Source organism: Rhipicephalus microplus, chromosome 1 (assembly GCF_043290135.1).
Source record: "Rhipicephalus microplus isolate Deutch F79 chromosome 1, USDA_Rmic, whole genome shotgun sequence".
NCBI classification, from domain to species: Eukaryota; Metazoa; Arthropoda; class Arachnida; order Ixodida; family Ixodidae; genus Rhipicephalus; species Rhipicephalus microplus.
In genome coordinates, this window is record NC_134700.1 from 220,538,938 (window position 1) to 220,562,897 (window position 23,960).

The 23,960-nt window shown below is 44.5% G+C and overlaps 2 protein-coding genes across 2 annotated transcripts; both read left to right on the plus strand.

The window, feature by feature from the left end:
- Nucleotides 1-75: 75 nt before the first annotated feature.
- On the plus strand, nucleotides 76-9,280 carry LOC119159651 (lysine-specific histone demethylase 1A). The gene has a single exon (XM_037412473.2). It carries the CDS (start codon nucleotides 724-726, stop codon nucleotides 3,103-3,105), a length of 2,382 nt encoding a protein of 793 aa, XP_037268370.1. The 5' UTR covers nucleotides 76-723; the 3' UTR covers nucleotides 3,106-9,280.
- Nucleotides 9,281-12,668: 3,388 nt separating this feature from the next.
- On the plus strand, nucleotides 12,669-20,799 carry rod (kinetochore component rough deal). The gene has a single exon (XM_075891407.1). It carries the CDS (start codon nucleotides 12,773-12,775, stop codon nucleotides 18,863-18,865), a length of 6,093 nt encoding a protein of 2,030 aa, XP_075747522.1. The 5' UTR covers nucleotides 12,669-12,772; the 3' UTR covers nucleotides 18,866-20,799.
- The last annotated feature ends 3,161 nt before the right edge of the window (nucleotides 20,800-23,960 follow it).

Sequence of the window (23,960 nt, forward strand, 5' to 3'; positions counted from 1 at the left end):
GTAGTGAATTATATTTACCTGCATCTCTTTTTATTATAACTTAATCGAAATAAAGATTACGTCACGACCGATTCGCACGAACCACTGAACAAAACAAAACAGGGAATCGCTAAATCAAAACGACCTACAAAAACTATCCATTTGGGCGATGAATAGTGGTCTGAAATCATGAACTTTCGTCATAGCCAAACGTCGGTTATGCAAAGTAATTCAAAATTTGCGCCAGTGAAACCGAAACCGGAAGCGCACGCCACTTGCTCTCATCAACCACTAGGTGTGCTAGAGTCGATTGGGCCGCTGGGGTCTATGGGAGTGTCCACTCTTCACCTTTTTTATTTCTCTATGCTGTACAATGGTACGCAACACTGGAAAAACCGAGACGACCGAAACAGCAGTCACTAGCCCGGATGAATGTGTTGACGAGGATCGCGCTGACTTCTCGACAGAAAGTGAGAAAAAAAGAAAAAGGAAAAGAAAGAGCCGCACTTGCCCTGTTCCACCATTGAGCCGGACCCGCCTCGAGCTTCAAAAATAGCCCCAACAACATCTGGTGCACGGAAATGCCGCAGTGTGCGCGATACCGACGTAACGTTGCTGCAGCTTTAGTCACTACGGTAATCGCACCCAGTACATTCCCCTCTCACCTTTGAATGAACGATTGTGCTCAAGAAAGACGTCTCGCTATAGTAACCGAAGTTAATTTTCACTGGAAGAGCTTTCGGGATGAGTTCCACGGACGACCGAAAACGGCCCAGCCCGCAGGATGTGTTCTCCACAGATCAGGAAACTGGAAGCGAGCTCAGAGACGACGAGGGTAGACGCACGACTCGTAGGCGACGCGCACGCCTCGATCCGAAGGAAATCGGTGACAGGCCATCAACGGCTGGACCTCAAGGCGATGACGGCGCCAGCAACGCGTCAGACGAGGAGAGCGGCAACGGTCAGCACGTCAAGCAGCCGCGCTTGGGCAGCGCCGCCGACCGTCGTGGCGAGCGGCCGGCGGCAGCGACCACCTCCGAAGGCGGCGGCCCAGACGGCCCAGACGTGGACAGCGAGATGGAGGACCCCACAGGGCTGGAAGGGGCCGCCTTCCAGAGCCGGCTCCCTTTCGACAAGATGACGGCTCAGGAAGCGGCCTGCTTCCCAGACGTGGCGCAGGGCCCCCAGCAAACGCAGAAGGTGTTCCTGCACATTCGAAACCGGCTCCTGCAGCTGTGGCTGCAGAACCCCAAGATGCAGCTGATATTCGAGAACGCGCTCCCGCAAATAGAACCGCCGTACAACAGCGACGCACCTTTCGTGATGCGCGTGCACGCCTACCTGGAGCGCCAGGGACTCATCAACTTCGGCGTGTACGAACGCATCCGTGGACCGCCGGCCAAAAAGCACGGCAAAGTAATTGTCGTAGGAGCCGGCATCTCGGGCCTGGCTGCGGCGCAGCAGCTCCAACAGTTCGGTATGGAAGTGATCGTGCTCGAGGCCCGAGACCGCGTAGGCGGTCGCGTGGCTACCTTCCGCAAGGGCAACTACATTGCAGACCTGGGTGCCATGGTGGTCACGGGGCTGGGCGGCAATCCCGTAGCCGTGCTGAGCCGGCAGATCAAGATGGAGCTGCATCGGATCCGTCAGAAGTGTCCGCTCTATGAGTCCAACGGCACCACAGTGCCGAAAGACAAAGATGAGATGGTAGAGCGCGAGTTTAACCGGCTTCTTGAGGCAACATCTTACCTGTCGCATCAGCTTGATTTCAACTATGTGCAAGGCAAGCCGGTGTCCCTTGGCCAAGCATTGGAGTGGGTCATAAAGCTTCAAGAAAAACATGTAAAGGAAAAGCAAATTGAGCACTGGAAGCTTATATTGGAGATGCAAGAGAAGCTAAAGACAAACCAACAGCGCATGCTGCAGCTGCGAGACCACATTGAGGCCTTGCATCAGCAGCACACAGAGCTTGCCTCTTCCAAGGCACAGCGTGATGTCACGCAAGAATTTGTTCTGCGAAGCAAGCAGCACGAACTAACTTGTGCCTGCAGGGATTGGGACCAGCTTGTTGAACAGCAGAAAGAAATAGAGGACAAGTTGCAAGAGATGGAGGCATCTCCGCCCAGCGACGTCTACCTCTCGTCCCGTGATCGACAGGTCCTTGACTGGCACTTTGCCAACCTGGAGTTTGCCAATGCCACTCCACTGAACAACCTGTCACTCAAGCACTGGGATCAAGACGACGATTTCGAATTTACTGGTGCACACCTGACCGTACGTAATGGTTACTCATGTGTTCCTGTTGCCCTTGCTGAAGGGCTCGAAATTCGGCTCAACACTGCTGTCAAACAGATCCGCCATGGAAGCACAGGTGTTGAAGTTCTAGCCGCTAACACTCGAAGCAGTGGTGGTCTTATTAGCTTCAAAGCAGATGCGGTCCTTAGCACACTTCCGCTTGGTGTCATGAAACAAGCAGTTCAGGGCAACCCTAATGTACCAAACACCGTGCAGTTCATCCCACCTCTTCCAGATTGGAAAGTTAGCTCCATTCAACGACTGGGTTTTGGCAACCTCAATAAGGTGGTGCTTTGCTTCGACCGTATCTTCTGGGATCCCAATGCCAACCTTTTCGGACATGTTGGCAGCACAACAGCCAGCAGAGGTGAACTGTTCCTTTTCTGGAACCTTTACCGAGCACCCGTGCTTCTGGCATTGGTGGCTGGTGAGGCAGCTGCCATTATGGAGAATGTGAGTGACGATGTCATTGTAGGGCGCTGCCTGGCTGTGCTGAAGGGTATTTTTGGCAGTGTGCCACAACCGAAGGAAACTGTCGTGACTCGCTGGAGAGCTGACCCATGGTCCAGAGGCTCTTACTCCTACGTGGCCACAGGTGCCTCTGGAAGTGACTACGACATCCTGGCAACTCCTGTGACGCCACCATCTGTGGTTCCGGGCTCCTCACAGCCACAATCACTGCCCCGGTTATTCTTCGCTGGTGAACACACAATTCGTAATTATCCAGCCACTGTGCATGGTGCATTACTAAGTGGACTGAGAGAAGCAGGTCGTATTGCAGATCAATTTCTTGGCTGTCCGTATGCTCCTCCAAGACAACCTCAGTCGTAGGCATTCCGTAGCGTTTATTACACCATCATAGTTTCCTCAATTGTATTTATGACTGGTAGTTTGTGTCGATGGCTTCCCGGTGAATTCCTGATGTAGATGTGTAGTGTGCATCATTGCGTATCCAACATGGTTTTTCATGATGCACTGTTGCGTATTTGTATTAGTACCTCAGAGCTGATAAGCAGTAAGGCACGTCAGTTTCAAAGTTACACAAGCTACAGTCTTAATATAAACAACACAATATATTTAAAATGGGCTTATGCAATTGCGTATTGAGGCTGTACCTCAGTATGTGTTTTGATTTTAGTTTGCAAGTGTTCTTGATGATTAGCACTTGGGTTGGCATCATATATTGACGGTATTTTCAGCAACACACCAAGCAGGTCATGACATGTAGACATCTTGAGTGGCCCCTTTTTTTCATTATTTCATCTTTTTCCACAAAACTAGCTTCATTAAAATGTGTGTCAGTTCTTGGGGAGCACGCAAATGTTTGGTAGGGTCACATTTGTGTTCAAATGCAGTAAGAGCAAAATAATGTATGCGCTGTTGGACACGTCAAAACACTCTTCTTAGTGCAACTCTAGCTATTTCTTGCTTGCTCACTCTTAATAGTCCCCTAAGCCACCCTGAGCTTGAAAATTTGATATGTAGTGTCAGCTGTACATCTTTCCACAAAAAACATATTGCTACAAATGTTTTTGTTCTCTTCAAAATAATATCACAACTACAATACTGCAAGGTTACAGGCACTTGGTGAGCTTCAGAATTTCTCATTTAACACTGTTCCCCTCCCATCTAGTAGTCATTTCTGTGCGCTCCCATGTCCATTCAATGTAGCTAAGGCTGTGGTTTCCAAAACACGGCAGAAAAAAGGCCCTCTGCTGTATGCCCCTAATTGTCATTCATGCAATGATGACTGAAAGGTAGCTTTGTGAGAGCTTCAGTTCTTTACACAGGGCAAGCCTGCCTCAATTCTCAGAACATGCAGCTGAAGCTTTTTGTGTATTACTTGACAGGTTTTGGTGCACATGCTATGCACAGTGACCTGCTTGCTTCACAATTTGTCAAAAAGCGACATGAAATGTTCCGACAGGAGCATGAGATTGGTCTTTGAACTTACAGATGCTGTGTGGTTCAAAGCTTTGCGATTTCCTTTTGTGCTCTCGCCGCATCAGTGTAGCCGAAAAGGAGGTTTCAACCTTCCCCAGAAATTTTTCGGTTTTTCATGTGTAAACATACATGCACACCTATAAATGGACACACTAAAATACGTAAAGTATGGCTGAACCTTCTCCATTTTTCCTGAAAAATATTTCTAGATACACCCCTCTATAGTAGTCATGGTATTCTCCACACAATGCACATGTCAAGCTGTCAGTCTAACAGAGGAAAATTAATGTTAAGTGAGGCGGTTTAGGGGCCCTTTAACAAATGCCAAACATGGCTGATACTACCAGGCCTCAATTATGCCATGATTGCATTCCATTTATCCTTCATGTGCTTTATTATTGGCCTGAGTGGTCTTGCTTCTGTGTCATAACCAACACAGCACATCCTTTATACCCTGTTTCATACATCATATGCAACGCTGTGGAGCCTAGCAAGACTTGCAGTCTATGTGTTCACAACAAAAAACAGTTCAGCGTTCGTACCACCAGTCACGGAATTTTCTTGTTATTACGGCAAGAAGTAATTAGAGATATTCTAACAGGCGGACGAGAACGACGTAGAGGACAGAGAGGAAGACGAGGCTGACAGACTCTGCGAGCTGGGCGCCATCTTGTCCGCCACCGAGTTTACTCTGTGTGTCTGCCCAGTAAAGTTATTCTCCCCGTAACATTTTGGGTGGAAGGTGCGAGTTACTCGTTTCACGAAAGACGAAGTTTTGTAGAAGGCACCAAGTTGCCTCTTCCTTGGCGACCAAAGTGCCCTTCTTTGACTACCTTGCTTTCTCTAACCGGCCCGTCAACACTCATTTTGGAGCCCCCAAGAGATCCAGGTACCTTTTCTGGCACCGATGGCGTTGACGTAGAAGCATGGCTGAAGTCCTACGAGCGAGTAGGTGTAGGTGTGCGATGGGACCCAACGTTGATGCTGGGCAACGTGATTTTTTATCTCAGAGGCACCGCAAAAATCTGGTACGAAACACACGAGAAAGAGCTGACTACTAGCTGGGAGTTATGCAAGCAAAATCTCCGGGAGCTATTGGGCAGGCCTGTGGGAAGTCAGTGCGCTGCACAAAACGAGCTCGCATGTCTGGTTCAGACGTGCACCGAATCTTACCTCACGTACATTCACGATGTGCTCGCTTTGTGCCGAAAGGTGGACTCGCAGATGTCTAAAGCCGATAAGTTTCGCCATGTTATTAAAGACATAGCAGATGACGCCTTCCACCTTCTTGTCTTCACGAACTCATTTACTGTCCAGGACATCATTTCTGAATGCCGGCGCTTTGAAAAAGCCAAAAGCCGCCGTGTTCTCCACCAGTTTGCCCGCCTTCCTTCCAAACACGGCTGCAACATCCACGTGTGAACAACCTCGCCTGCCATTATGGAAAGTCCCGGTAATGTTGTCCATATTGTCTGTCGAGAAATATAAACCGCGGCTCTACTAGCGTCACCCTCCCCCAAATGTGACCGCTATCGCGTCACCATCTCCCTCAACCAGACCATTGTGAGGCAAAGATTGGCCAGCGCCGGCTTGAACGTCATCTGCTCCGTTCATCATCCAGACTACGCCTCACCAAGTCCACCCGTCACTGTTCCGCCCAACCGATGTGTTTCTGCCGATATGCTTCTATTGCGGTCGTATTGGCCACATTTCGTGCCACTGCCGTGCTTGGTCCAACTCTGCTCCGTGGCCTCACCCTCCACCCTATCGCCCACCTGCCTGGAATTCACGCTCGTCACGGCAAACAGTCGCAAATGCCAGACAACTCCTCGGGCACTCGATCCAGCCGCTACCCTTCGCCGCAATACACTTGGAAAACTGCGTCATTTTGTATGGTGTCAAGCTCTTCAAGAAATGTTTTGGTTTTGGTGATCAGTATATATTTATGACAATTCATTTGATGCTGCTGTGCTCCCCTCATTTGTAAACATTTATTTATGCTAAACTGGTTATACTGAATATATTGTAAGGTTGGTATAAAAAAACTGCTAGGGACATAGGTCAAAGCCAAGGTACAAGGCTAGAATTTTTCACAAACTTTGTAACTATCTTTGTAACTATCTATCTACAGGGCAGTTGGCATTTTGTTTGCAACAATCTCACACCTCAGAACATTCTATGCTACCATAAATATCTGGACCATGTGACATTCAGTCCAGTATAAACTGCCAGACTTGTTTATTTTTAGGTACTAGAGAAATACTGTGTCAAAATTGCATTTTGATTTCAGTCAGCATGCTTGAAATGAAATAATAGTTTCATGTCAAAGAATCATGGCTGCTTTGGATGAATAGAATTGTACTGTCATTGTCACGAGTATCAATTGAATGCAGAATCCGTTGCTGTTCGTGGGCTGTGAACTTTTATGCTATGAGCTGTTGTTAAAACATTCCAAAAATGACCTCCCCCTTCTACCCAATCTTCACATTATTTGTGTTATGATACTAGTCGGTGCACTGCTTGCCGATATGACTGGTTATATTTCAGCTGACAAGGAATCAGGATAGACATTCAGCAGTCACATTTCGAAGTATCTCAACCATTCTCTGGTGTAGCATTTTAAGTATAGCAGGGATTGTTGACCAACCTCGTAGGTCGTATAGAAGACAACGCAGTCATTTTATGCCACCCACATGGTCATCAACTGCTATTGGCTGTTTACACAGAATAAGACTGTTCACCTGAAAGCCAGAGTAAAAATATTTCCAGTTAAACTACGTCGGTAATCACCACAACATATAAAGTGAGTGTGGTAACAACATGCTTGACTGCAGTCATATATCCCCAAGTTGAAAAACTCACTCAGTGTAATCTCATCTCCTTGAACAGGCATCTATTATATAGGACAAAGCACCATTGCAGGTATCAGGAATGATACACTTCTTCATGCCTGTCGGCATTTAATGATGTATACAAGCTCACAATTTGCTTGAAATCATTGTCCAAAGAGTTTATATTGGTGAATATCAACTTCTCAAATCATAGGCAAATATAATGTCATTCAATTTGCATGCAAGGGGTTTTTGGTAGGGGTGTATGTGAATATACGAAATTTAATTTTTTTTATAATAGTATTTGTGATTCAATTCAATTCACACTGCAATTTTTATTCTAAGTATTCTGACTTCCCAAAGGCAAATACAATCGACGTCCAATTGGCAGTGGCCCCTTCAAATTTTAATTAAAAGGGCCCGTCACACTCTCGTATTGTGGCAAAGCTGCCTTTCAGGGCCTGCTATGGTTGGAAATGCATTAGCTCTAGAAAACGCTGGTTCCGACATGCAGATGATAGATGTGGCAGAGGTGGGAGCTCAATTAATGTTTTATTGGATCTGAAATTTGGACAGCACTTAGGTTGCACCAAGTCATGTATATAAATACTGTTCAGCCTCTGCATTGCCTCATTCTTGATAAGACAACTATGAAACACCACGCCGCCATCGCTTCATCAACCTAGCTAAAAAAAAACAGTCGTGTTGCTATTTCATAAGAATATGCTCAGGAATCTTCTCCAATTTTCCGCCATTTCGCTTCAAAGTGTTAAAAAAATATTCAGTTCTCGGACACATTTCAATATTCAAATTTGTTTTGCACTCAGAATATTGCTATTTGCACACCTCTACTCTTCAGCAGTCTGTGCATGTTTCATGCTTGTGTCATCCTGTGACTACCTTTGCCACAACCATCATGCCTAAAAGCGATGAAAGCCTATCTTTGAATAGATGTGCCACTAGATGAACAATCTTTGAAACAAACACACGTATTACTAAAGCTTGTGCTAGCAAGAACAACATGGCCAACCCCATCGCAATCGCCATAAGTACCTCTACACACAAAGCTAGGACAAAAAAAATGCATCTACATACGGCACTTGCAACACCGCTGTATTCCATTTTGAGTGCTGGTGCCCGTCGCATGTGCACCAATATAAAACCTGTGCGCAAGCTGGTGAGAAAACTCGGTTGTAATTTCCCACTTTAGCTGAGTGGTTGTTTTGTTTGCTTCTTATGTGCATTCCATTATCTACAATTGAACATTGCTGGTTGTCTGGTTTCCAGATTATGAAGTTTTTATATATATATATGTATACATATACTTCCTGAATGTGTGTACACTGATTGAACTCAAAACTGTGTGCCGAGCTTCCAAATACTTCGATGCTAGTCCTACAGCGTGATATTGTTGGCCATGCCTTTTCTTTAATTGAACAGTGCAGATCACTATTCTTTAAATGGTGTGGCTGTCTGCAAGATGTTTGGCAGGACATTACTAGTTATTCCTGAAGACATGCTCTTGTTAAGTTTCACCCCTTGTAGACAGTAGTGCAATAAAACTGGTAAAGCAAGCATTGTGTGTGAACAATCCTCATAGATACTGATGTTAGAAGAGTGTGCTTAGATAAAAATGCTGGGACCTGTAGAGATGGTCTTCTTTATACCCCTGGGATCTTGTTTCTTGTGTGCATGTTCTAGCTGCAAATGTCGCTCACCAAGCTCTTTATTGTGCACAGGTATACGAACGCCGGAATTAAATTAGGCTGAAGATGATGGCACTTCCGGAGTTCTAAATATGCCACGAGCAGAACTTTTATAAGCGAAAATGGACTTTCAAGCTAAGTAATGACAAGTGGTCAAAGGCATTTACAAATTTATAAACCAGCTCCTTCTATACTGCTTCGCTCAATATTAACTGGAGCAGTAAATTCCGTGGTAAATTTTGGGAACATTTCTTGCTCTAAAAGTTCGTAGTCATGCAAAAATACCATAAGATACGTGATGGTGGTGTAGTTCGAGCATGAAATTTATAAGTAGGAAGCTTGAGTTATGTTCTAATCACTGCAACTGCAAACATTGATGCGCTCACAGAAAAGTATTAATGGAGTTTTGGAAAAGCAATCTGCAGTGTTGAAGCTGTTTTCTTTTTTACTGCTTTCACTTTGTGTCCCTAGAAAAATGTTTTTCCATCTGTCTTGTGCAGAATAAATGAAGTGTTTCAGATGCAATTGCTTCCACCTATTGCCTGTGGGAATCACTTAGAAATCACTGACTGAAGCCGTTGTCAGCTCCTTCCATTACAACACTCATTTCACTCGTACAACATGCACACAAGAATGGTAACACCGGGATAGAGTAGCTGTGAAAGCTCTTACTCTTATAGTTTGTGCAATGCTGTACTGAGAGTTGTTCCTGTAGATCTCAAAGATTGTTACACAAGTGCAACAACTGTTGAAAAGATCGATTGATGCAAGAAAATTTGACAAAAAGCTTTAGCTAGAGCCACAACATTTTGCAAATAAGTAAGACGCATTCATTCTGTGGCGGCAACACCATTGACTTGGAGTGAAGCGATTACTCCACACTGCAAACCTGTCAAAAACGGTCCATTACAGCACAACCCATAAACTTCTAAAATATCCAAAGACTCTAAACGAGTGCACAAACATTTTCCCTGTATGGAAGTGGCCCAAGGAGTGAAAAGACAAAAGGCTCATGTATGGCAAGACTATGTGGTAGTGGTCCTGGGCTAATACTAGACATATAGTAAGTGTGCAGTCTCATTACGCATGTGCTTAGGCACCTGATGAGAAGAGAGTGATGTCTCTAGGTATGTAGAAAACCCCTTAGGTGTAGATATAGATTAGATGAGAGACTTAATCACGAATAGAAGTTTGGGCATTACAGTGTTTGTAAATCTGACTTCCGAGCTGCTGAGCATGATGTCGCAAAGTTGATCCTTCAACATGGTAGCTGTATTTCATTGGAGTTAAGGTGAAATGGCGTTTGTCAACTTGGGTGAATTTAATGTAGCCTGAGGTAGTCAATAATCAGTCTAGAGAGTTCCCTCCTCCAGGCCATGCATAAGGTTAGGGTTTCATTGGTAAATGAGGCTCGTGAAGCAGCTTTTAAATTACAATTGTGGTAGATGGTTTTTCTTGTACTGCTTGCTATTTAATCTTCCTAAAAGGCTAGACAACTTACCCCCTGTATAAATTCTGCCGTCGCAACTCTTGTGATGGGAATTCGCAATGTAAAAGCAGATCACTCGTGCCAAACTAGCATTGAGGGAAGCGTGAACTTTTTTTGTCCAGAAAAACGATGAAGAGGAAAATGAGGTCTGTGCATTACACTGATATTTTTGTCGGCTTTTGCTAGAAAAAAGCATCGCTGTGATGCACTGCTCTACCACTTCAGGCATGTTGCTTAAAAGCACGGTTCATCTTAGAATAAAGTGTTCGAATTTTACAGAGTAGACATACCAAGTACCGTAAAATGCCGAGCAAGCGCCCCCACTCGAGCAAGGGCCCTCTCCATTTTTCGTGAGATCTTAAGCGCCAATGATAGGTCCGGGACCAGGCAAGTGCCCTCTCCCCAAATTTAGTCGGATTACTTTTTACCGCAAGGAGGCCCTTGCTCAGCATTTTACAGTATGTTCCGCCTTCTCCCGCCTGCAATTTGCATTGTATCATAGGATGCCTAGCATAAAATTGCACAAAAAAGTAGTATAACCAGCTCATCTCTCATTGCCCATACGAAGGAGTGCCAACACAGAGGACTGTATTTTATTTTCCAACGTTTGTTGCATTTGCATTAGCATGGAACAGCATTTGTATTCAATGCTTTGTGACACCTCGAGAAGGCACATATTGGCATCTTCTTTAAAGCCACCACGTGTGCCTTGTGTCGCTTCAAGGCTGCTGCTAAGCTGCAATTTCTCTAGCTACTTATTGATGTATAAGCACTGGTCCTACCCTAGTGTAACACCCTTTTCGTCCCTCCGCCTGATCATGTATGACGTAAAGAAAGAATTGTGAGAAATGACAAATCTTTAAAAATAAATTTCAAATGCAGCCCTGCCGTGGTGGTCTAGTGGCTAAGGTACTCGGCTGCTGACCCGCAGGTCGTGGGATCAAATCCCGGCTGCGACGGCTACATTTCCGATGGAGGCGGAAACGTTGTAGGCCTGTGTCCTCAGATTTGGGTGCACGTTAAAGAACCCCAGGTGGTCGAAATTTCCGGAGCCCTCCACTACGGCGTCTCTCATTAGTGGTTTTGGGTTGTTAAACCCCACGTGTCAATCAAAATCAAATCAATCGAGTTTCAAATGCAACAACTTTTATTCGCAGATTGCTAGATGTTGACACAGCACCAGATTGTGTTACCTTCACTGGGTTTCAATAAAATTTACTTTCGCTTGCGTCAACATATTTTACCAAAATGGTCAGTTCATGTGCGAGAACATAGTTTCAAATTTGTACAGTTGAAATTTCGTTTAATGAAGTGATGATAACACTGGCATTACTTAAATAAACAGGAACTTCATAAAATCGAGAAGCAAGAGTTGCAGTCCGTTGAAATCTAAAATTGTAACTGTGTGGAACCCAAAAGCTACCATGGCATTGTTTTTACCGCTAAACCACACCTGTGAATGTGAAAAGTTCGTGATGGAGCCTCTCATGGATGTCCAGGAAATGTGAAACTATCACAGACTGACCATGCACAAAGACAAAGAGAATAAAAAGCAGCGATTGTACGGGCAAGCTGAGCAACATTTCCGATGGAGGCGGAAATGTTGTAGGCCCGTGTGCTCAGATTTGGGTGCACGTTAAAGAACCCCAGGTGATCGAAATTTCCGGAGCCCTCCACTACGGCGTCTCTCATAAACATATGGTGGTTTCGGGCCATTAAACCCCACAAATCAATCAAATCAGTCATGTGCGCAAAGGGCGCTTGGAGGGTGCGTCACTTCCGCACTCTCAAATGGTCAGCTGTAATCACACACACACACACACAAAAAAAAAAAGAAAGCGAATAAAATGTATTGTGGGTTTAGTCTTTCTCAGTACTCTCTGAAACCGAGGCTTGGACTGCATGTCGTGCGCGCTTTGAAACGTGTTCAAGTAAGCTTTAGCAAACGAGTTTCCAGCGTGATAATGCATGGGCCGACTAGCTACTCATCACAACAAATAAAAAATACATGTACCATTTTTGTGCGAGTGCTAGCTGCTTTTATATGTGGCGAAAAGGTGGCGCCCGCCTGTGCACTAGCTCTTGCTCAAAGTTGGTTAGTTAGGTAGTTAGTTATTTTTTTTGTATATAAAAACAAATTGTATTCTGAGCTAGACTGGAGAAATCTATAAATCGTTACCTCCAAGGGCACGCTTTGCCGTAAGGAAAGCAAAGCAAAAATGCCAAAATTATATGCAAAAACAAGTATTTCAAAACAGGTGTCTCTGGCGTATACATAATACTCTTATTTTTGGGGGGTGGGTGGATGGAGGGGGGTCTGCATTTAGCAAAGCATGAAACTAGCAAACAATCTTAAAACATGGCTTTTGAGATAGTTTCGTTCCAGTGCTCCCTTCACCGTGCCGATTGCGGGGGACGCATCACCATTGCCATCAACATCATTTCATGTCGCGCCAAAATAGTAATGCCGGCAACGATGACGTTAAGCGTTTGAATGTTTGTTCGCGATGCCATGAAAGTGCGGAACAATGTGGACTAACGTGTGCGCTAACTTCGAAGGTGAAACTACGGTCTTTGGTCAACGCAATGAGGAGAAAGCTGGATCTCAGCTGTACGAGGTCAGAACGCAGTTTACGATTTGTTCAGCAGACTCCCCAGGCGCGGTCCCAGTGCAGCAGCCAGTCGTAAAAGGCACTGTTTCACAAAAACATTTTGCCGTCGCTGTCGACGATGTCGTCAACGTGTTCAAGCATGGCGGGTTCCTGTTCTCTGCGTGTTTTGACGCTGCAGTCGACGCTGTCGCTTTGTGCAGCGACATCCTGGACGGACTTCTCATTGTCGCCGAGAGAAGTGCCACCCTGCACATATTCACCGTCGAGTCCGCACAGTGCATCGTCAAGCTACCTGTCCCTTGCACGGAAAGTGACATTACGACTGCGCTGTTTCGTTCCGTGGACGTGAAGAAGAACGGCGACAGCTACACCATTTGCGTGTTGACGGGACACCATGTCATAACAGCCGCGATTAGCCACGACGTGATCACGCAGCTCGCGTCATCAGACCAACCAGACTTGTCGCTGCTCCAAATCCACGTCGTAGACATCTGTCAGCACCCTGGACGACAGGATGTGATGCTTTCGCTGGTGCCAATGGCGAGCGCTTGCGTGTTGGATGATGTCCTTTTGGTCACTGGTGGGCAGGGAACTGTTTGCTGCATTCCCACGGTCGCTGGGAGTTCGGCCTATAGCATTCTTTATGACGTTGCTGGCGAACGGGTTCGTAAAATGGTTGTAGTGGACAGCCTCTGCACTCTGCTTACTCTCACTGAAGGAAGTCGGCTGGTCAGCATCAGCTTGAAGACTTATATCATCAAGGACATTTGGTCAGAGAAGATGGTTGCAGACTTTGCTTTCTGCGAAGAAGCCGCCTCTAGAACAGAACATGGCTCTGAGCAAGAGTACAGAGTGGCTGTTTTAACAGCTATTTCTGAATTGTCTACTAGAAGACTAGAGATCTACAGCATTCCTGATTTTATCATGTTGTATGCATTGGAAGTCAACGAAACCTGTTACATGATGTCATTTTGTGGCTCCTTGGATGATTTCTGGATAGTTGAAGGCTTCAGCGATAATGAGGAAACCATAACTGAACTCAGAGTTCGCACAATCAGCGAGGCACTGCCTGAAAACCATTTGATGAAATTGATTTGCAAAAACAAATTTGCGGAAGCTGAAAAGTTTGCAGAGCTGTTCAGCCTCTCTGTTGAAGAAGTTCACTGGAACCATCTGCTGTTCGTACTCAAGGAATTGAGCATTAGGATGACAGATGCATCGATGGATACAGATGATGAACTAAAACTAGCCCACGATGCTTGCAACTTGGTGAAGATGCTTCCAGATACCGTACAAGTTGCTAAGTGCTGCATTGAGACACCCTTTGCCTCAGTTACTGTTGCATGCAAGCTGTTACTTTTCTTGCAAGGATATGTATCATCTGCGCAAAATTGTGACACTGAAGAACGGGAGACTGTGTTAGCTAAAATTACACAACTATTGAACAGGGTTAACACGTTCAGGTTTCTATGTGACAGTGACCTAAAAAGTGACTGGTTTTCATTTTCACAAGCTGACCTAATCCAGGAGATCTCTGCCCTCTTCCGAGATGACCATGTGTCTGCAGGATTTTTCATATGGGAGCGCCATCAGGACGAGTTCTTGCAAGGCTTGAGCTGTGATGTCATCCAACAGCTTTTAGATTCCCTTCAAATAACTGTAGAGCTTTCTTGCCTTTTACAATGGCTTAAAGATAGCTTTCTGCCTCTAATATTCGGCTCATTGCCCGAGTGCCTTGAATGCGTCTGCCAGTGGGTTGTAGGCAGAGTTCTGCAAATGGAAGTCAGCAGCAAGAAGTTCTGGCCCTTTGGAGCCTTGGAACTCGTGAAGGTTGTTTTAGAGAACTTTCAAATAACCAGCATGACAGCAGATTGCGTGTCGTTGAATACATGGCTGGTTGTGCATAGTGCTCCGAAAAAGATAAGGGATGAAACAAGTGCGCTGTACAAGCTGTATCATCTCTATCTGGACCTCCAGAACCTTGACATGCTGTGGAGTAAATACAAGTGTCGTCTCGCCCTGCAAGAGCTGCAAAACACTGACAAGCAAGAAGTGGCATTTTCAATCCTCGATGAGGCAATTACAACGGAACAAGTTACCTCTATTGTGCAGGGATTCCTAGTGCAGTTTGTTCAAGCCAGTGGGCTGGACATCTCAAATGTGCTGCAGTGCTATGTTGATCAGGTGCTTCGCTACAGAGATGTCAGCTTGATGCACGATGAGCTTCTGGAAAATAAGATGGTTGCCTTAGTGGCGCTTATTACCCATCCTCAATGTTGGCTTCAGACTATAAAGAAGATTCTTAGCCATGCACATGTGCCGTGGAGTGAAAGCATTCAAGGGCTTGCTGATCAGGGTTGTTTGCTCAGAGGTTCAGTTGCCAGAGAGATTGATTGCGAGAGAAAGAGAATGCAGGCTAAAACGATTCTTATGCGCTATGACATCAGCTTGTTTCGTCTGTCTTTCACATCCGGTGCCACTGCTACACTCGTAAGATGCATTCTGCTTAGTGAAAAGCAAGAAGCCTTGCAGGATGCTCTCACTGTGGCCAAAAACTTGAGTGACATGTCAGAAACTGATGTGTTTTTGCTTTACCTGCAAATGGCTTATGCCAAAGCTGACATTGATAGATTTGCCAAAGTGTTGCACAGTGTCCCCGAGGAACTTTTTCTTGAAGTTGCTCCCAGACTATGTACATTTGCAGAGCTTCTCCTGAAGCGCCACAGCATATACTCGGAGGCGAAAGCTGCCGGCCTGACGGAAAATTGGCAGTATTTACTGAGCATCCTGCAGCAGAGTTCAGGGGCTGGTGCCATTGATTATGATACAATGCACCGACAGGCTCGCCAGGGAATGATGTTAAAAAGAGACTTTGGCATCACTGCTTCTACGATTGACCTGTGCTGTGAAAGTGACAAGCTTGAAGTCGTGAAACAAAGCTTCCAGAAAATTTTGTCAACTGAATCCACACAAAGTGCGGGCGCATGTAGGAACATCTGCAAAAAGGTTCTTTACCTTGCTGGTATCTTGAAGCTTGATACGCAGTCTGCCATAGAAGTCATGCTCAGTTTGGTGCTTGAGCTTAAACGAGAAGACATGGTGGATTCATTGTGCACTTGCCTGTTGGAGCTCCATGATATTCGAGGATCTATCCTCACCATTTTGCCTATGATATTTTCTCAGTGTGAAGATGTATTGCACATTGCATCAACGGTGCATAATATTGCTTCCCGAGTAGTGGTGGAATCCGGAGTTAGCGATGTGAACAAGTGTACTAATGTTGCTCTTTGGGCGGACATTCTGGTGCAAGCTTCGGTTCCATTTGGCAACGCCGGCAATCGCTCAAGTGTTTCTGCATGCACGTGCTTGACAAAAGGACAGACTCTTCTGCACAACAGGCACGTGTATGCCCTAGATAAAAAGCAAGTGCTGACACACTTAGCTGCTCTGGGAAAGTCTGTATGGAGTTTTCTAGACAAAAAGCAATTAGAACTTCTTGAAGCAGTGAAGCTTCATTTGCAAGAAACATGCCAGTACCTTAGCGGGAGGTCTCAAGATGAGCTTTGCCTGTCTTTAGTTGCAACAGTTTTTCACATGTTTCTTGATATACCAGGACCAAATGCTATTGAGAAAGCACTTCAAGAGGTGGTTGAACGCCAGATCAGCAAAAATACTATTTCAATCATTGCCCGAGCTTCAGCTAGAAAGCATGCCGACATGCCTTTCTTGAAGGGCCTGCTGTGCAACTTGCAGCCAGGAAAGGCCCTTACAACACTAAAGAAGCTTATCTCTCAGTGCAACAACAACTTTAGGTTGTTGAAAACTCTTGCCACTCTTGGTTTAGAAGTCTGCAGTGACTCAACCCAGAAGTCGGCATTTCGCTGTCTCGTGAAAAGTGCCTACTGGTGTGAGAAGTTGGCAAAATTGGACCTTTCCATTGCTGATGCATTGACAAAACAGAACACTGCTGTCTTACAGTCTGCTCTTGAGCAAATGGAGAAGTCTCCGTTCATCGATGTTGATGGTCTTGCAAACTACTGCAGTTCCTTTAAATTGGACAAAGAGGCATCACTTTCTCGAAGGCTTGAGTTTTTGTTGTGCGCTCAAGAAGGAGATCCTTGTGCTAAGGGCTGGAACCTGCAACAAAGAATAGCAGAGGCTTCTCGTGTGCTTGAGAAAATTCCCAAAGTATTGTTGCAAAAGGTGCTCATGAAAGCTCTAGCCAAAGTAAACCCATATAACTATGAAATTTTGCGATTTGGCTACGACTACATTAGAGCCATTGAAGAAGGACCGGAGAGCAAAGTTGAAAGGGAAATTGGCATACTGCACTTTCTTGAATCGTACAAAAGGTACAGCCCTCCTTCAGAACAAGAAATGGACTTGTGGTTTGAAGAATATCCGCTGGCTGATATCTCGTCTCTCATGCAGTCAAGATTACCATTTCGTCATTTGCTTAAGCCATCGTTGTGGCATTTTGTCACCAATGAGCTGTACCCTGAAACTGTGGATGCCTGGCTGAATGTTGCAGACACACTCGGGCTAGATAAAGATGACATTCGATTCATTGCTGTGGACAATGCCACCCGCACGTGGAGTGCGCACCATCACCAGGGAAACGTGTTGGACGTGACATTTCTCTCAAGCGTCAAGAAATTGATAGAAGAAATGAGCATAAAGGAAAAAGCTGTTGCATGCCTGATCAAGCTTCTAGAGAACTTACCAAAAGGCCCGACAGCCACCAGAGTTGCTAAAGAATGCGCGACATTGCCTGATGCATTTTTTGAACCTGGTGAGGCAAAATCTAAGGTGGCCGATGCAAAGGCGAAATTTCGAAGAAAGTACATAAGGCTACGAAATGAACAACTGCTCAAGCAGCACAGTTTAAACTCTGCTTCGTACTTGGCGCTCTGTGGCAAAACAGCAGACCTTGTAGCTGCATTGCTGGAGGACACAAGGTGGCAGCTTGTTTTTTCTGATACGTCAGCACTCTACAGCTGCGTAGATCAAATCGCTTTCAATGACGGTGTGGTCCAGGTAGATTTTCCCAGTATACTTGAGCAGTCTGTAAAACGTTGGCTAGGGTTCCAGGCTACTGAAAACACTGGCGATGAAAGTACATTGGAACCTTGTTTTGAGATGAGTCATGTGGGCATCACAAAAAGATGTGCAAATTTCGTCACCATCGTTCACCTCATGCAACACGTTCCAGAACAAATGAAAGAAGTGCTTTCTAGCGTAGCGTCAGCGAGTGATTGCTTCACTGGTCTCAGACCACGCCTCTTTGCCATCATGTGCATGCTAGCTGGTTCCGGAATGTTCGATCTTAGTCTTCTTGACGTGTCGCAGAATTGTGGCATATCCAATCTGGAGGATCTCAGGGTATTGACTTACAAAGCCAGGTCACAGCAGCTCGGCATATCACTTCCATCTTCGGGTTTTACTGCCGACAGTGCCTCTGAAATCGCCAGTGCATTCCTCAGTTTAGCCAGTCACAGTGCTACAGCACTGGAATTGATGTGTAATTTCTGCATTGATTATCACATCCAGACTGTGCAGACATGGGAAGCATTTCTTTCGGCAGCCACAACTGCCGGTGCTACTGACGCCATTTGTCGAGCTCTGCCTGTACTGGGTGGCCACCCTCTACTCTGGTCCAAACCGGCATTCATCTCTGCATGGCAGTATGTTCTTCAGAGTGCACCTGCCTTGCTGCCTAGTGCATCAAGCAGGCTACTGCCATTGCTTCTTCGCTGCCCAGTCGTTCAAAGTCTTCCGCCATTACTAAATGAAGATGATTCCTGCAATGAAGAAGGTGTCATTTTCAACGTTGTGTACATGTTATTGAGAGAACCGGGAAGTGTTCAGCACAGTGTGAGAAAATTGCGGAGGCAGTTTTCTTCAAGGTCACTGAAGTTGCTTGTTGCTTGTAAAGATCAGGTGAACATTTTGAAAATTCTAAACGTAAGTCAAGCTTTGGGGGAGATCAATCAGCAAAACATTCAATAACTGCTGTGGAACTTTGACTAAACAAAATTGTGACTGTGTTTTGTTGTTATTATCACGTAATTAGATACTTCATCATGTCAAACAGATGATTTAACTTTTTCATATTTGCAGTTTTAGGTCACAATGTTTTTCTTGTGTGAGCAAAAAAAAAAATGTATAACATAACCAGGGCCAGAGACATCGCAGAGGATTTACAGCAACTTGAATGATAAATCACTGGTTTTACTACCGTGAAATGTTCTTCTGGAACAGTGTGCCTGTTAACAGCATAAGTGACCTACATAAAAAAAAAAAAGACAGATTTCCATAGGGCTTATGGGTTCCAACCTCGCACGCTAAATTGTTGTCTCAGACTGGACAATTCTGTGGGAGTAACTTAGAAAACAAACAGTAGGTCTCTGTGTTTCTCCAATCTTGGCAACATTGCACCTCGGAAACAAGAGAATTGACGTGGACTTGAGTTGAGAACAGTCGTGTACGGCTCAGTTTTTGTGTAGTTTGATTTTAAGTGCCCGAATACCTAGCTTTGTTTAGCAAAAGGTGACGTGCCAATGCTGTGCCTCTAGAATGGTTACCGCTGACCACTTCTGAGCCTACTGCATCCGAGAAACAGTGACTCTATTTGTGGCTAGAATGTGTGCTCAGAAACATTTTACATCCAGTGGTAGCGCAAGTAATGTACACATTATGTGAAGGTGATATAAATAAAACTTTCACTTTCCAATACAAAATTTCATCCATGATTTTGTACATTAGAAGCATGTCTTCGTGAGCACAGTAAGCATGCAAGTACTACTGCTTGTGTACTAGAACACCTTGTAAGGTGTGTTGCACTGCTTAAGTGGCAATGTGCTAATGAATGCATGGAGGTGCTTCGTGCGTGCTTATCTGAGTTATGCTGCAGTGTGAAACCTGAGCAGGTCTAGTATATGAGAAGCTTTGCGTTTTCTTTCTGTGTGTGCATACACAAACATGAAAATGTGTACTGTGTTAGGCTGAAACAAAGCCACATATAAACTTCTCAGGCAAGACAATTATACTTTTGATTGCAGCATAACTCGTCACATACAGCTCATACAATTAATTCTATTTGCACGACTGTTTTGTGGCTTGGTACCAAGTAATTTGTTTCCAGTGCCATTCAAAACCTTATAAACAGATGTCTACAAATTGGATGATGCAAATGATATGTTTCCCTAACAAAGAAATCAGAACTGTTTACAACTCAGGGACCCAAGTTTGACATAACATATGAACTAAAAAGATAATAAAATGTCTTGGTGCCCTCAAACCAGTTTTCTATATACATTTTGTGCACATAAGTATAATTAAATGCAGTCATAGTGATGGCATAAACGTGCATTTTTCAACATCCACACATGTGCTTTATATTCTATCCAGCGACTGTATCTCCAAAACACTCTTTAACGTTTCATCGATATAGAATAATGGCAATATGAAACTATAAATTGTAGCTTGTATTCACTATTACATTTTAGTTCACGAGTTTCTTCTGTGCGCCACGAGAACATGATCGTATCGACTGCATGCGTTGTTGCAAAACATGTTCAATTTATTTTGTTTTAACTCATTTCTTGAGTATTATACAAACTCGAGAGTGTACCTGCTTGTGATTTCATGTGATAAGCTTGACAAGGAATAGCGTATTTCTGCAAAATTGATGTACAGCACGTGTTCGTTTCACCATGAGAGGAAAAGAAAAAAAAGTTAAATTAGAATATAGGGTCGGTGCACGGAACAGGTGCGTGTGGATGCTGGTGCCGCTGCACATTCTGCATCCCAGCATGCCCCCTCTGTAACCACAGAATTCACAATGATGTTCCGTACTACGCCGAGTAATTCGCATTCAGAGACATTGAAATTCCCCATTTGGAAGAGTTTTCCCTGCAAATGTTGACAAAATTCCCAGCATATTTCCCTGCACAATACTACTTATATCCACCCCAATCCACGCATATGCGGACTGGCCACTTTTGAAATCATGACTAGCCCTTCCACTGCTGCACAACAAAAGCATGACTATATCAATTCATATACTGTTAGTACACTGCACATTGTGGACTTCATGTCTAACCAATAGTGAACTAGAAATCGCTCTGTCTAAATATCAGAAACAAATCTCAAAGGCTATGCTTGCGTGGCGCATGCGCCAGGACCGATTACAGCAGATGAAGGCGCACTGTGACCACTAATTATCGGTTGTCATTGAAGAATCTAACCATTCCTCAAACTCTCTACAATATAACGCAGATTCCCTTTGGCTCAAAATCAGAGGCAAAAATTTCCCGAAAAAGGGAGAATTCCCTGCACGGAACATCACTGAGAGTTCATAATGCAGCAACACAAACAAGTCACTTCTCTATTGGCATCTTCGGCTGAGGAGCACTGGCACCGTGACAGTGGAAGGGAAGTTACGTCGAACACTGCCCAAGTTTCACGCCTTGCTATGGGCCAGACAAATGTGTGAACCACAAGACTCAAATTGCGCTCGAATCAACGACAGCAGCGTCGTCTGCAAGAGACGCCATTCAGCAAACGACAATTTCCAGCGTCATGTTTGCACTAGAAATAAAAGAGCAAATGATGGGAAACCATGCAATAAGAGACACTTGCGATATGCTAGGTGTCCAGTGAGTGTGCGTCTGTTCTTCAGGCAGTTGTGCTATATCAGCCTGCAATCTCTCCAGATATTTAGATTTTGCCTTCTCTCATTCAGTAACCGAGAGCTGTAAATGACACAAAAATATACTCGATTCTCTAATTATCAGTGTTCTCTCTCCAAAGTTCTGTTTTGTTAAGTTGCCCACATGCCATTCTTGTGCCATGCTTTATTTTTTGTGTTATCTTCGTGCATTGTGTAACGTAAACTAAAACATTTCATTTTGTGTTTAATGAAAGGTAAGCTTTGTTCATTACCTTTGGTCAATGTCACTGATGTCGAACAGTACCCAAAAGAATGATGCAGAGAGTTATACTTCGCAGCTGTAGCCTCAATTATTCTAAATCAAAGCAGAACATTGCCACCACATTCATGACTACATATATGTCCACTGTGAATGGCCTCCTGGGACTAGTATGTTTACGTGCAGTGTACTTGCGTGTATTTATATTTGTGTATTTTTGTGCATTTATAACAGTCATGTGAATTAAATTAACTTCCCATTTTCAGTACTCGATTGTCAAGTAACATTGAACTTACACCACAGGCTCAGGCTCAACTTCTGCGAGTTCAAGCATGGCCTCAAAATGGGGCCATTTTATGGTCGGAATGTCGGCTACTCCGGCTCCGCTTCTCTGCTTGTCGCGTACCTCCTGTTGCTTTCTTTTGCAGATGTCTCGTAGATTCTTAAACCTTCTCTCAACGAAAATACCTGTAAACAAAGCCGACGCTGAATAATGCTTTCTGCATACTGTCTCACTGAGTAATTTTCTACTTTGTTACTGCACACTCAAGCTGTGTGTGTGTGTGTGTTTTTCCCAGAACATCTAAGGGCTGTGACTTTAGTTGCACCATACTAGAAATCTGAATATTGGACATAAAAATGAATTATATGCCATATAAACTAATAATAATGGTCGGGGCTTAACATTGCAAAACGACGACGTGATTGAAACACCTGCAGTCGAGTGTTCCAGAAATTTCACCCACCTAGAATTTTTTAACGTCCACCTAGATGTGCACAACATCGCAGCTGACGCAATGATTATTTGCGCAGAGAGTTATGTACTCTGTTTCTTGAAGGTAAGCTTGTCTGCCAAGCTATTGTAACAGAGAAGCTTTTTATGCTGTCGGCAACTGGAGTTTTGTCGTAAGAACTCATTTTCATGAACCAGCACATAATGTCTTCATTACCTTCACAGTGAAGCTTTTCAAGCAATCACTGTGCTCAATTGTGCAGAACTCCACAGGCAAGTATATGCCATAGGTATCGGGCAAGCCCCACTACCTTGTACAGCAGGAGCGAGTGTCATCAAACAAAAACAAACATGTAAAATAACAAAAAAAAAGGATAAAACTATAACTAGAGCGTGATGCTAATTTTGAGAGAAATAAATGGAGCAAAGATAGTATGACTGAAAGACACTGAAACAGAGAGAGAGCGAGAGAAAGAAAAATATATGATGAGAATTAAACGGACCAAAACATGAAAACATGGGAACGCATAGAAGCAGACATGAAGAATTGACTTAAAAATAAAGGAACAAAAAAAGAAACGAGAGACAGTAGGAAACGGAGAGATATAACCTCTGGGAAGAGAGAGGAATGATCGAGAGAGGCACAAATAGACAAATACAGGAGAGAGAAAAGAAAAATCTACGAGAAAGATGGATTGGGTATGGGCCACATTACATAGGAATCGAATCAAATCCTCCAGCTGTGCTTTCCTTCAGCGCTCGCCCCGCCACTGAAACACGACCATAATACTTTTTTTTTTTTTCACAATTGCACACACTTTGGCATCAACATCCTGCCTGACTCACAAATCCGGACACTCGAGAGTGCTGATAAACATGTTTTGTACGTCCACTATACGCACCTCCATTGAGAGCACAAGATGTGCTCAAAGCAGAAGGTACTTTGCACTCTCTTTTAAAACAGTACAACTGCAATACGCAGGCACAATTCGGTAGCACAAACCGAACGTCCCCCCCCCCCCCCTCTTTCCTTGCCGGTCACTTGATATTACGCATTGAAAAGGCTGCACCGTCGCAAAAGCACGCATTTTCTTGGCCAGAAGGTGACGCAAAAGCACAGCAGGGAGCATGCGCGAGGCGAGTGAGGAACCGCGAGCAGTATTTCGAACGTCGGAACCTTCACAAAAACGCTCTGAAGCATACAATAATTCATTTTGACGACAATTACGGTTACCACGGCACGGTTTCGGTGCGCCAATAAGCAAGGCGATTAGCAGAGCTTGCATACGTCTCCTGCGCATTGATTGTTAATAACTGTTGTATTCTTAAAAATACTGTGCTTCCGTGCTTTCACATCAACCATGCAATGTTCTGTCATGTATACTTCGATGTTGCGGTTACTCAGGAAGTCGCGAGGATAAACGTGCACAACTGCGAT